This window comes from Urocitellus parryii, chromosome X, assembly GCF_045843805.1.
Source record: "Urocitellus parryii isolate mUroPar1 chromosome X, mUroPar1.hap1, whole genome shotgun sequence".
Classification (NCBI taxonomy): domain Eukaryota; kingdom Metazoa; phylum Chordata; class Mammalia; order Rodentia; family Sciuridae; genus Urocitellus; species Urocitellus parryii.
Window position 1 is genome coordinate 86,195,138 of NC_135547.1, and position 12,970 is coordinate 86,208,107.

The 12,970-nt window shown below is 47.5% G+C and overlaps 1 protein-coding gene and 1 non-coding gene across 3 annotated transcripts; both read right to left on the reverse strand.

The window, feature by feature from the left end:
* Nucleotides 1-162: 162 nt before the first annotated feature.
* Tro (trophinin) lies at nucleotides 163-9,838 on the reverse strand. Of its 2 annotated transcripts, XM_026407395.2 has the most exons (12): nucleotides 9,682-9,838; nucleotides 8,236-9,411; nucleotides 7,506-7,610; nucleotides 7,345-7,408; nucleotides 6,873-6,952; nucleotides 6,305-6,396; nucleotides 5,170-5,249; nucleotides 5,034-5,076; nucleotides 4,577-4,639; nucleotides 3,923-4,037; nucleotides 3,098-3,205; nucleotides 513-674 (listed from the first exon to the last, which is right to left on the reverse strand). In XM_026407395.2, exons 1-12 carry the CDS (start codon nucleotides 9,823-9,825, stop codon nucleotides 615-617), a joined length of 2,130 nt encoding a protein of 709 aa, XP_026263180.1. In that variant the 5' UTR covers nucleotides 9,826-9,838; the 3' UTR covers nucleotides 513-614. The 2 variants fall into 2 exon arrangements, with proteins under 2 accessions (XP_026263179.2, XP_026263180.1); XM_026407394.2 differs by having other exon boundaries at nucleotides 163-3,205; nucleotides 9,682-9,785.
* Nucleotides 4,247-4,375, reverse strand: LOC113195798 (small nucleolar RNA SNORA11). The gene has a single exon (XR_003302468.1). It is a non-coding gene; the product is annotated as a small nucleolar RNA SNORA11 (small nucleolar RNA).
* Nucleotides 9,839-12,970: the final 3,132 nt, after the last annotated feature.

Below are 12,970 nucleotides of genomic sequence, written 5' to 3' on the forward strand. Positions count from 1 at the left end.
CCCTCAGCTGATTGGTAGTAGCTGCTTAGGACTGCTGTGTGGACAAAGATTCCAAGGCTGTACCTTGGCTCCATGGGAAAGACTGCTGCAATTTATTAGTGGTATCTGTAAACATGGGGAATAAACCTGAAAACGAAACACCAAAAACATTTTAGGACCAAATATACTGTTTTCTCATACTTCCTTCATTGCCTTCATCTTCCCACTCAGCCCCCCTCCCTCATGGTTTCTTCTAAATATAATATCCCAAATATTATACCCAACCCCATGGACTCTGGATATGGAAATATGGCATTCACCTGAAACTTCATTAGCCGTAGGAGAAGCCACAGGCACCAAGGCTGTTAGGTCCACCACCAAAGCCAGAACCGGTGCTTGGTCCACCGCCGAATCCAGCACTGCTGCTTGGTCCACCACCGAAGCCAGCACTGCTGCTTGGTCCACCGAAGCCTGTACTGGTGCCCAGTCCACCACCGAAGCCAGCTCCGGTGCTCGGTCCTCCAAAGCCAGCTCCGGTGCTCAGTCCACCACCAAAGCCACCAGTGCTTGGCCCACTGCAGAAGCCAGCACCAGTGCTCGGTCCACTATTGAAGCCAACAATAGAAGTGGGTCCACTATTGAAGCTGGTGCCGGTGCTGGGTTCGCCAGTAAAGCCAGTGCTGGTGTTGGAACCACTGCCAAAGCCAATGATGGTACTCAGTCCTCTGTCAAAGCTGGCATTAGGCCCACCGCCAAAGCCATCGCTGGTGCTGAGGCCACCACTAAAACCCACACCAGTGCCAAGTGTGCTGCCAAAACCAGCATTGGTACCCAGTGCACTACCAAAGCCATCACTGGTGACTAGTTCGCCACCAAAGCCAGTGCTGGTGCCCAGTCCGCCACTGAAGCCCGCACTGGTACCTAATCCACCACCAAAGCCAGTGCCGGTGCCTAGTCCACCATCAAAGTCAGTGCCAGTGCCTAGTCCGCCACCGAAGCCAGCGCTGGTGCTTAGTCCGCCACCAAAGTCAGCACTGGTACCTAGGCCACCATCGAAGCCGGAGCCACTGCCTAGGCCGCCACCGAAGCCAGTACTGGTGCCTAGGTTGCCACCGAAGCCAGCACTGGTGCCTAGGTTGCCACCGAAGCCAGCACTGGTGCTCAGTCCACCTCCAAATCCAGCACTGGTGCTTAACCCATTACCAAAGCTGAAACCGGCACTGGTGCTGGGTCCATCACTAAAACTGGCACTGGTGGCACCACTAAAGCAGGCACTGGTGCTAGGAGAGCCACCAAAGCATAGGTTGGTGTTAGATGCACTGCCAAAGCAGAGGCTGGTGCTGGGAGCTCCACCAAAACAGAGGCTGGTGCTGTGAGCACCACCAAAGCTGACGCTGGTGCTGGGAGCATTGCCAAAGCCAATGCTGTTGCTGTGAGTACTGCCAAAGTCAGTAGTGGTACTAAGTGCCCCACTGAAGCCAGCACTGGTGCTGAATGCACCACCAAAGCCAGGGTTGGTGCTTGGTGCACCACTGAAGCCAGCACTAGTACTGACAGCACCATCAAAGCCAGCACTGGTACTCATGGCATTGCCAAAGCCGGCACTGCTGCTGAGTGCACCTCCAAAGCCGGCACTGGTGCTGATGACACTGCCAAAGCCGGCATTGCTATTGAGTGTACTGCCAAAGCCAGTATTGGTGCTGATGGCACCACCAAAGCCAGCACTGGTGCCAATGGCACTGCTGAAGCTGGCATTGCTGTTGAGTGCACCACCAAAGCTGGAGCTGGTGCTGATGGCACTGCCAAAGCCAGCACTGCTGTTGAGTGCACTGCCAAAGTTGGCACTGGTGCTGATGGCATCACCAAAGCCGGCACTGGTGCTGATGGCACCGCCAAAGCCAGCACTGCTATTAAGTGCACCACCAAAGCTGGCACTGGTACTAGGAGAGCCACCAAAGCAGACACTGGTGCTTAGTGTGCCTCCAAAGTCAGGACTGGTGATAGAAGAGCCACCAAAGGAGACACTGGTGCTTAGTGTACCACCAAAACCAGTGCTGGTGCTAGGAGAGCCACCGAAACAGATACTAGTACTGAGTGTGCCACCAAAGCTGGAACCAGAACTTGGAGAGCCACCAAAACATACACTGGTGCTAAGTGTGCCTCCAAAGCCAGTGCTGGTGCTAAGTGCGCCAGTGAAGACAGTGCTTGTGGTGGGTGTACTGCCAAAGCTGGTGCTAGTGCTAAGTGCACTGCTAAAGCCAGCTGTGGTGCTGCTGAGCGTGCCTCCAAAGCCAGAGCTGGCTCCACCACTGAAACTGGCACTTGTACAAGGTGCACCACCAAAACTGATGCTGGCTCCACCACTGTAACTAGTGCCGGTGCCAGGTGCACCACCAAAGCTAATGCTGGCTCCCCCACTAAAGCTGGTGCCGATGCTGGGTGCACCACCAAAGCTAATGCAGGCTCCTCCACTAAAGCTGGTGCTTGTGCTGGGTGCACCACCAAAACTAATGCTGGCTGTGCTGCTGAAACTAGTGCTAGTGCTGGGTGCACCACCAAAGCTAATGCTGGCTCCTCCACTGAAACTAGTAATAGTGTTAGATGTGCCACCAAAGCTAATGCTGGCTGTGCTGCAGAAGCTGGCACTGGTACTGGGTGCACCACCAAAGCTAATGCTGGCTCCACCGCTGAAACTAGTGTTAGTGCTGGGTGCACCACCAAAGCTAATGCTGGCTGCACTGCTGAAACTGGCACTGGTACTGGATGTGCCACCAAAGCTAATGCTGGCTGCATTGCTGAAGCTAGCACTGGTGCTGGGTGCACCTCCGAAGGTAATACCAGCTCCACCACCAAAGCCATCACTGGGGCCGGGTGCACCATTAAAGCTAACACTAGCACCATCACTGAAACCACCCCTGGTGCTAGTTCCTCGGTTGAAGTTGACATTGGTGGTGGCATCTGCATTTTCTTGGGCTCTCGCCTCAATTTCAAATGAAAATCTGCTCCAGGCCTGAGCATCATCACCTAATTCTTCCCTTGTTAGGCAGTCGATATCCATGTCATCCCAATTCCAAGGCCCAGCCACAGCTTCCTCTCCAATCCCCATTTGGGCTCTTGCCTCAGCCCTGGCCTCAGCCTCAGCCACAGCCACAGCTGCAGCTTGGACTTCCATCTCCACTGCCTCCCGATACTGAGCAGCCCAGTCTTTGGGGTCTTTCTTCTGCACCTTAAATGGAAATAATAATTATTATAAAGAAAAGAACCTTTGTAATGATATGTGAAGCACCTACTAAGAGCTTTGGATAAAATTAAGAGCATTAATTTTTTAAAATTCTTATTAAGGCTCTGTCATGGGTCAGTCCTGGGATCTAATTTCAGCTCTGATAACTTAGGAACAATAAAATTATGGACAAGTTATTTAACTTTATTGAACCCAAGTGTCTTCATTCATAATATGGGAAATGACAGTATGCCCAGTGTGACTGTTTGGGGAGATAGGGCTGTTATAGAGGTAATTTATAGTTAGTTAATAAGGTCTTAAGGTTGGGGCCCTCATCCAATAGGATTAGTGTCCTTGTAAGAAGGGTCACTGCAAGAAGGCAGCTTTCTCTAAGCCAGGAAGAGAGCCCTCACCAGAAACCAACTGTGCAGGACCTTGATCTGGGATTCTCAGACTCCATAACTGTGAGAAAACAAATTTCTGTTTTTAAACCAATCAATTTATGATATTTTGTTATAGAAGCCTGAACTAATTAATACAAAGCATAGGAATGAATAAAACAATGTAAACTATATTTCTAGCAACATTCTGGGATATTAATGAGGCTTCATATGTTTACATATAAACTGCAGGTTGTTTTGTACCTGTCTATTACTACACGCAGGCTTTGTCAGCCAGAGACATGTCATTCCCTTAACATTCCAAATCAGGCAGCTATGTTACCTTGCATGCAAACTTGAGGACTTTCATCTTGCTAGTCTCATGGTAAGAGCGCAGGCCCCAGAAGAACTCATACTCAGGTGGTCTGCTGTTGGGGACCCTCTTATACTCCAGGTACCTTGGAAAGGAAACAAAGCTTACTTCTAGCCAAGCAAACCTGTTGTTTAACCACTAGGTCTCATATGACAACCTCTTCTACACAAATGCTAAATAGCCCCTACAGAGGTATTTCCAAGACTCTCCAGCCCAAGATTCATTCTCACACATAGTTCATGGTCTTGGCCTTCCAAGACCATTTCCCAATGACCCTGTGCAAAGGCACCTGGGGTATATAGGGCATGATGTCACAGGATGGCCAATGTATCCTGCCACCTGTGAGGAGTAAACCCAGATTGCTGTTGGGTGTGTTGTAAACAGAGAAGCCATTCTTCAGGCCCCCTGCTCTGAGCACACCCCATTGCAAGGGCATTGTGTTGGTCTGTTCCTAGTCCTGGATATGTCCCTCCATGGGAATTTTAGACAGGACTCATTTTTAGAACACAAGATGCTCATCCCTCTAAAGACAGCATCAAGAAGGCACTGACTAAGCACTTTCTGAACTAGACTAGCACCCCCAGAACACATCAGGGTCAAATAAAACCCCCAAACACCACTTACTTTTGCTTCACAAATTCGTCTGTGATGAGCTTCCTCACTTCCCCAAAAAGTGAATGTCTCACCCTGGCAATGGGAAAAATAACCCATGAACACAGACCAAAACTGCCCAGATTAGTGCAGAGGCATTTCCCAACTGGAAGGAAACCTCTCTAGCACATGGGGTAGTCTCAACGAAGAGAAGAAAGTAGTGAGCACATAGCCACTAGAAGAAGCAAGCAGCCGGAGGCCAGATGGCTCTTTCTCAGGGATCCCTGAAGGTTTATCTTACATCTCAGCTCAGAACAGATGGAGGACATAAAGGAGAAAGGGAGTAAAGAGTTCATAATCATTTCCCCATCCACCCAGCCCAGCACCCCCCACCCGCGCCACCAGACCACCAGGCTGATGCAATCCTGGGACCGTCCTCTCTTGCCAAAGGACAACACGGACAGCAAGCGCTGAGAGAGCCCAATCATACCCAGGGCGTAGCCCCAACTTGCGCAGCACCTCCCAGATGACAGCTGCAAGGGGAGGCAAGAGGGGACAGGGACAGAAAATGAACACATGGAATTCAGAGCACAGCCACCCATTCAGCTGCATGCCCAGCCACTCACCCTCACTGGCCTTATTGCCATTCATAAAAATGACACTCAGAATCACCATGAGGAGACCCAGCTTGGGTGTATCCTTGGTCCTAAAGGAATAATAGGACAGAGAAGGTTTATGTCCTGGAGCCACATACAAGACACACCAGCCAGCTCAAAAGTCTAGACTCTCCCAGATCCCTCAGATTTTGGAGAATTCTGTCCTGTCTGTGCTTACAACTCCATGTGACCCCAGACAAGGCACTTAAGACCCATGAATCAAAGTCTCACATTCAGCAAAATTGGAAAATCATGTTCTACCTCCCACCCCAGGTTGCCATGAAAATGAAGGAATGCCTGTCAACTGGGCACAACAAGGGCACCCAGTCAATATGAGTCCCTTCTCTCCCAGAGCCCTCATACCTGAGCAAATTCTAGGCAGAACCCCAGTGATGCCACTTCTCATGATCTTGGGAGGTGAAGCCATGATATGGTTTCTTTCATGTGAGTCTATAGTGATTCTGCAATTCTGATTTCAAGTCTAAGCCATGATTCTATTCGTGGTCATTCCTTGCCTGGACTGGTTACCTCCTAGGGGTAAGTCTAGCATTCTCAGTTAGATTGTGTACTCCTTGAGGACAGAGACAGCAGTTTTTTCTTTTCTAAATCCACAGAGCATGGAAGGAAGGAGTAAGCACTACACAAAGATATATATGCAGAAGTATATTCAACCTTTTCTTGTCCTTGGAGCATCATGATCCACCTACATTAGGAAGCCTTCCCATGAGAATTATTCTGCCAAGGCAAGGCCAGGCACTCAGTAGGAAGAAAACAGGCAACAACAGGCCTGGTTTCCTGGGAAGTTTCTATCTGGAGAGACAACTAGCCTGATAGCAGGAATGTCCAACCCAGCCTCCTACACCCTTCAGTCAATCATAATCATGTACTACTATTGTGTATGGGTCTCCAACCATGAATAGGAGCTGGCACAGGGTCTTTTTAGGATCCATCTTTCCAATCCTCTAAGAGGATGTTGGAGGAGAGAGCAAGAAAAGGATGTTGGAGGAGAGAGCAAGAAGAGGATGTTGGAACAGAGAGCAAGAAAGGGGTAGTGCCATGGATGAAAGTAGAAGCCCCCTCTGACCCCAGCCCTTTCCCAGCTTACGTTCCCAGTATGCCTGCAGAGGATTCCTGAGTGCTGATCAGAATATACAAGCTACTTTGCTTATCGATTTCCTTCAGATTGACTCGAAACATCTGTCAAACAAAATAATAGCTTGTGAGATCACAAATTTTAATTCAGTCATCAATGAGTTTCCCAGGCATTAGGCAGCTTCCCATATAACTGGGGGTTTTGTATATATGCACAATCAGTGAGGTAATGCATGTAAAGTACATAACTAAGTGCCCAGCACACTAAACATGCAATAAATGTACTACTGTCATCAACTTTATCTTTGTGATTTGTGTGAATCTAAGGAGACACAGAGGTGAGCATCTGAAATATTCATCTAGCAGCAGACAGAAGCCAGGACTAATTTGAATGGCTTGGGTCTTCACTGTGCTTTTTACCACTGACTAGCAGTGCGACCCATAGCTGGTCTATGCTCCTCTTTGGACCCATCTGTACAGTGATAACCTCTGTGGTTCTCCCCAGAAGGAGATTGTGATTGTATACCTTTGTTCCATTCAAGGCTTCCTCAGTGCACCCATACCCCAGGCTGCCCATTCACCTTTTCCAGAGCGTAGCTTGCTCGTTCAATGATCTCTGGGAAATATTCATCATATTCTTGGATGACATCCTTCAGCATGTCTACAAGAAGGGAGAGGTAGGAACACCTGGTCTGAGCATGGGCCATAGAGCTGCAGCCCTTTTTTAAAAAGAATGGGGTTTTTTGGCTGTTGATGGACCTTTATTTTTTTTACTTATATGTGGTGCTGAGAATCAAACCCAGTTCCTCACACATGCTAGGCAAGTGCTCTACCACTGAGACACAACCCAGCCCCAACTATAGCCCTTTTGTCAGCCCAGTGGGGTCAGTGCAATCAGAGCCTTGAACTAGGTTATTAAAAGATGCTAGCTCTGATAATGTAGGAGGAAAACAATGGTAGAGATATTAGAGAATAAGCAAGCCATAAAGGTAAAGGATTAACCCCAGACTATGGGATGGGGTGGCTCAAAGAGGAGGATTGGTAGGACACTACCTGAGCGCTTTATGGGGATCTTTGTTTGATCCTTAACCAACAGGTATTTCACCAATTTATTTGCCTGAAAAAAGGGAAAGATAGTGAGATCTCAATATACTTGTAAGATGGCAGAAAAGAGGCAGAGGAAGAAAACAGAGGAGGCAGCATTGGATTCTTACCCTTTCTTGCAAAATGGCCACATCTCGTGGTGGCGTAGGTCTCCGGCCCCATGGGATCCGCCTATAATTACTGCCACTTCTCTCATCCCCATTTGGATGTTTGGACTTCATCACAAGAAAGAAGAAAGATATGGTGAAAGATATGGCTGTCTCTTCCAGCAAGTCCCCTTCAATTCCCCCCTACAGTGGGGCCTGACCCTGCCATTGGCTACCCAGAGTCCTGGGATTTTCTTCCACTGTCTTCCAGGCAGAAATTTAATTGCCCTGTTCAGGCTAGAATAACCTAAGGGCCTCGGACAGCTCTGCTTCCTTGGGTATCACTAGACTCTGCTAGCTGTACTCCCTGGACAAGTAACTTCACTTCAGTGGGACTCAGTTTGCTTATCTGTAAAACTAGAACTTATGGTTCCTGTATCCCTTTCAAGATATAAAGGCATGGCTTTTGTAAATGTATCCAACCCAAAGTTTGGAACATGGTGACCACTATGTAAATACAAGGTGAATTACATACAGGTTATATCTAAGTATATAGATATCTTACTTCCCCACCACTCTGTGAACTGCTAGTTGGTCACAAACTCTATTCCATTCTTATCAGCATCTCCCATATCCTATATGAACACAGGGACTAGTAAAAAGACTCAGTAAATGTTTATAGAAGAAATGAGCAAACAAGGAAAACAGGAATGGAAAAGAATTACAAACTTAAGGATGCTGTCAGAGATCTCACCTTTCGGTTTCTCTTGCCCCGGGTCCTAGTTGTGGGCTCCAGACTCAACTGAGCCAAATAGTCATCTGCCAGGGCCTGGACAGCAGCAGCAACCTGAGTCTCAAGGGCGCTTATGCTGGTCTGAGAGGCAGCCATCTTCACCTGAGCCCCCTGGTCAGCAACTGGGGTCTGGTTTTCAGTTACCCGAGCCTTAGTGCCAGCCTTTCGAGCCCTAGACCCTCTCTTGACTCGAATAGTAGCTACTATGGTTTGGTTTGTAACCATCTGAGTGGTGGGTGGAGCCTCAGTGATCTCAGAGGCAGAATTTGGGCCCTTATTGACAACCTTCTTTCCCTTGGGCTTTTTGGGCCGGAGAGCTGCTGCTGTGGCCTCAATCTGCCTGCTCACTGCCTCAGTAGAATTTGGAGACTCTAGATGTTCTGTGTCAGTATTTGGGGCCTTAGCAGTTGTCTTATTGGCCTTGGGAGCTTTCTTGGTTCTGATAGAGGCTGCTGTAGCTTGGATATTGGCTGTCTCACTGGTAATTTGGCCTTGGGTAGTAGCTATGTGGATAGTAGTTGGAGCTGGTAAGATTTCAGTGGCACTAGCTATGGTCTTATTGGCAGCCTTCTTGGCCTTGGAAGCTTTCTTAGGCTTGGTAGAGACTATCAAGGCCAGGGAACTGGCTGACTCACTGGCAACTGGAACCTGGATAGTCTGTGAAATCACCGGTAGGTTTAGGGTCTGCAAGGGTGACTTGAGTTGGGTAGTAACACCCTCACTCCCAGTTGGGGACTGGGAGCCTTGGGCTACCTTGGCAGAAACTCTCTTTGTCTTGTTGGCTTTCTTAGGCTGAACAGTGACTGAAGAAGCCTGAATATTGGCTACCTCAGTAGTAGCTGAAGACTGGCTGATCTGAGTGAGCATGGGCAAGTTTAAAGCCTGTAAAGTTATTTTGGGCTTGTTGGTGGCAATCTCATTGGCAGTTGGGACTGGAGAGGCAGCAGGTGCAGACTTAGTAACAGCCTTAAGAGAAGTCTTCTTGGTCTTGCTTTTCTTAGGTCGGTTGGCAACAGGTGGGTCCTTGGTTGCCGCCAACAGGGTATGCATCAGCAAGACACTGTCCTCTTCTGTGGTCTCAGTCTGTACATCTGGAGGGAAGGGAAGCCCCAGGCTCCCAGAGGGAGGCAGAGGGCCCTACACACTTAGGATTATGATCCTTTGGGCTACCTGCCTCCCTATGCCCACCCTTTTCCAGAAAGCTTCTCTTTCTTCTGAACAGTGTTTGATTGAAGGGAGTGATACAATCAGGCAGGTTTTCCACTCCTCCCCCTCCCCTTCCACCATGCAAAGGAGAACTGAGACAGATTAGGCAGGCAATTATGCTAATACAGGGTGGTGAGGGGCTCACATGCAATTAACTCAGGACAGGGCAGATAGCATGATAAGAATGCAGAGAGGCCTCACCTGGAACACCGTTGTTCTATAACCATAGTCATTTCTTCTATCCATCTTTCTGGAAAGCCAAGTAAAAGCTAAGCCTGAGAGAAATAGGCTGAATTTGGGGAGAATGATAAGGAGGGAGAGAAGGAGAGGGAGAGGGAGATTCATCAGAGGTTTTGCCTCATTTGAAGGCAGGGAGGGTCTCACCTAACCTTGGACCCCAAACCGTTCAACTCCTGGGTTCTCATTACCTAGAAACCCAGGCGGTCTGGTTTCCGGCCACCAGCAGCGTTTTTATTTTTCCAAGATGGCAAGTCAGTTCTATGACAACGCCCCTGCACCTACGAACGCCCCCTACTGCAATTTGAGAGTGCGCATGCGCACCAAACAGAGCCCCCACCTTTGGCACACCGCTTTCTCAGACGAACCCGTTCGAGGCCCCCAGTGCGCATGCGCCTTGATGGACTGGACCGTCTCTAGCCCCTGCTCTCAGAGCAACAAAACACCTCGGTCCCACCCCTCACCCCCTCTTTCTAACTGCATCACATCCCAGTCCAACCCTTCCCCCAACACTGGCTCCTTCCCTCTGATCTGCAGTACTGCTTCGCACCACCCCTTCCCCAACACCGCCCACCCCTCCTCTGCAGTACAGCCACGCACCACCCCTTTCGGATATGCCCCCTCCCTCTTTTCTGCAGTACTTCTCCGCACCTCCCCTCCCCTTAATAAGCCCCCTCCCTCCATTCTGCGGCAAGTCTCTGCACCGCCCCTTCCCCAACACAGCTCCCCCCTCTTTCCACGTCTGCAAGTGCCCGGCCCCGCCCTTTCTGCAACATGGATACCCCACCAACAAATCCAACGGTATTAACCTGTGTGTTCCCTGTTCTCCAAAAACCCTACCAGGTTCCGTCTCTTCCCTTCTTCAAACCAGAACCAACCGGATTCTAGCCCTTCCTTTCTCCCTTCAGAGCCTGGTCCTTTCAGCCCCTTAATTTAAAAAAAAAAAAAGGAAAAAATCCTGCCCCCTCCTTCCTCAGTACCGACCCCTTCTTTCGTTAGCCCAAACTGGGTCCTGCCCCCTTTCTCCAGCCTGAACGGGATCCCGCTGTCTGTCTCTCATCTCCCTTCCGAACTGGGTCCTCCACACTTCTTTCTACCGCCTGAAATATTTCTCCATCTTTCCTTTTCTATGACCCCAAGCAGGTCTACATCCCACCTTTCTCCCGCGGAACCGGGTTCAGACCTTTCTAGTGCCCACAGGGTATTCCTCCTCCTCCCTTTTCCCATGAGAATCGGGTCCAGGCACCGCTAAACACAACCACTTCTATGCGATTAGATCCCAAACCCTGAGTAGGGTTTCTTCAAACCTTAAGGCTATATGGAGTCAGGAGCCTTGAAGCCTCAGCCCAGAGGCCCCCAGAGGTTCTTCACTAAAGCTGGGCACCTCAGCTCACCTCGTCCTCTGGAGTCCAGAAAGCGTCTGCTCTCTCCAAGCCTCTCCTTAGGTCTGAGCCAGTCCCCCGCCTCCCTGGCCGGAAGTGGTCCTGCCTCTTTCCGCCTCCGGAGGGGGGTCTCGGTCCCTGCTGGTCTGCCCTCTCTCCCTCCCCCTCCCTACTTCCAACTTTCCATTCTCCTCAGTGTAGCTCCTCATTTCTGTTTACTGCCCGTTATTCAGCAATCACTCACTCCTCTTCTCCATTTGATTTCCCTGTTCTCCATTCTGTATCCCTGTTCCTGTTGGATTCTCCTGTTCCTTCTAGAGCTCCCACACCACCCCTTCCTACAGCCCCCTCTATCCCAACAAATTAGGATATTTAGAGTCTAAACATTAAAAGATAGGATGCTCCCTCATCATATATATTCAGAATAAAAAACAACAAATATAAGAAAGCCCACAAAAGATTTTTATTTATCCTGCAATTACTATGTTGTTGCTGTTAAAAAAATCAACTTATTTAAAAACTATTGGGGCCATGTTCCTTCTTCACTGATACACCAAGCAAGTATTTAGATTTGTTTCTTGTGACACAGTGCATTGGTACACTGTGCAGAAAAAAATTTCACTTATTTGCTTGATCTTATGTTAGACATCATAGACTTGAAGTCAAAACCATAAAATTAAACAAAAAGGTCATTATATCATGATAAAGGCGTCAATTCATCAGTAGAATATATATATATATATATATATATATATATATATATATATATATATCCAGCATTGAAGCATTTATACATATGAAGCAAATATTCATACAGCTGCGGGAGGGAGAGATACACTACAATAAAATAATAGTAGAGGACTTCAATACCCTACTATTGACAATGCACGGATCATCCAGACAGAAAATCAATAAGGAAACATTGTACTTGAACTACACTTCAGACTAAATGGACCTAACAAACATCTACAGAACATTCCATCCACAGCTGCAGAACACACATTCTTCTCCAGTGCAAACAACATTCTCCAGGATAGATCATAATTCGGGCTACAAAACAAGTCCCAACAAATTTTAATTCATATCAAATATCTTACAACCACAATAGCATAAACCTTGAATTCCAAAACAAGAGAAACTTCAAAAATTCATAAATACATGAAAATTAAATAATGTGCTTCTGAACAACAAATGTGTCAAAGGAAATTAAAAAGGAAATGTAAAATATCTTAACACAATCAAAAAGTGGATCACAATATATTTAAACTTATGGGATGCAGCAAAAGCAATTCTAAAAGAAAATTTATAGTATTAAATGCCTTCATCAAAAAGAAGAATGATACCAAATACATAACCTAATAGTATGCCTCAAGGAACTACTGAAAGAACTAAGCCAAAATTAGTAGAAGAAAGATCAAAGTAAAAAATAAATGAAATAGACACTAGAAAAAAACAATAGAAAAGACAAATAAACAGAGCCCCCCCCCCTTTTGTTACTGGGGATCTAACTCAAGGTGCTTAATCACTGAGACACACACATCCCCAGTGCATTTTAAATTTTTTACTTTGATGCAGGGTCTCGCTAAGTTGCTTAAGGCCTTACTCAATTGCTGAGGCTGACCTTTAATTTGCAATCCTCCTGCCTCAGTCTCCTAAACCACTGGGATTACAGGCATGTGCCACCACGCCCAGCGAGTTGCTTTTTTGAAAGGATAAAACTGAAAAAACTCTAGCTAGATAGATCAACTAAAAACATGACAGAAGACAAATTAAAAATGTAGATATATTACAACCAATAGCACAGAAATACAAAAGATCATAAGAGAACACTAAGAAATTTTGTAAGCCAAGAAATCAGAAACCTAGAATAA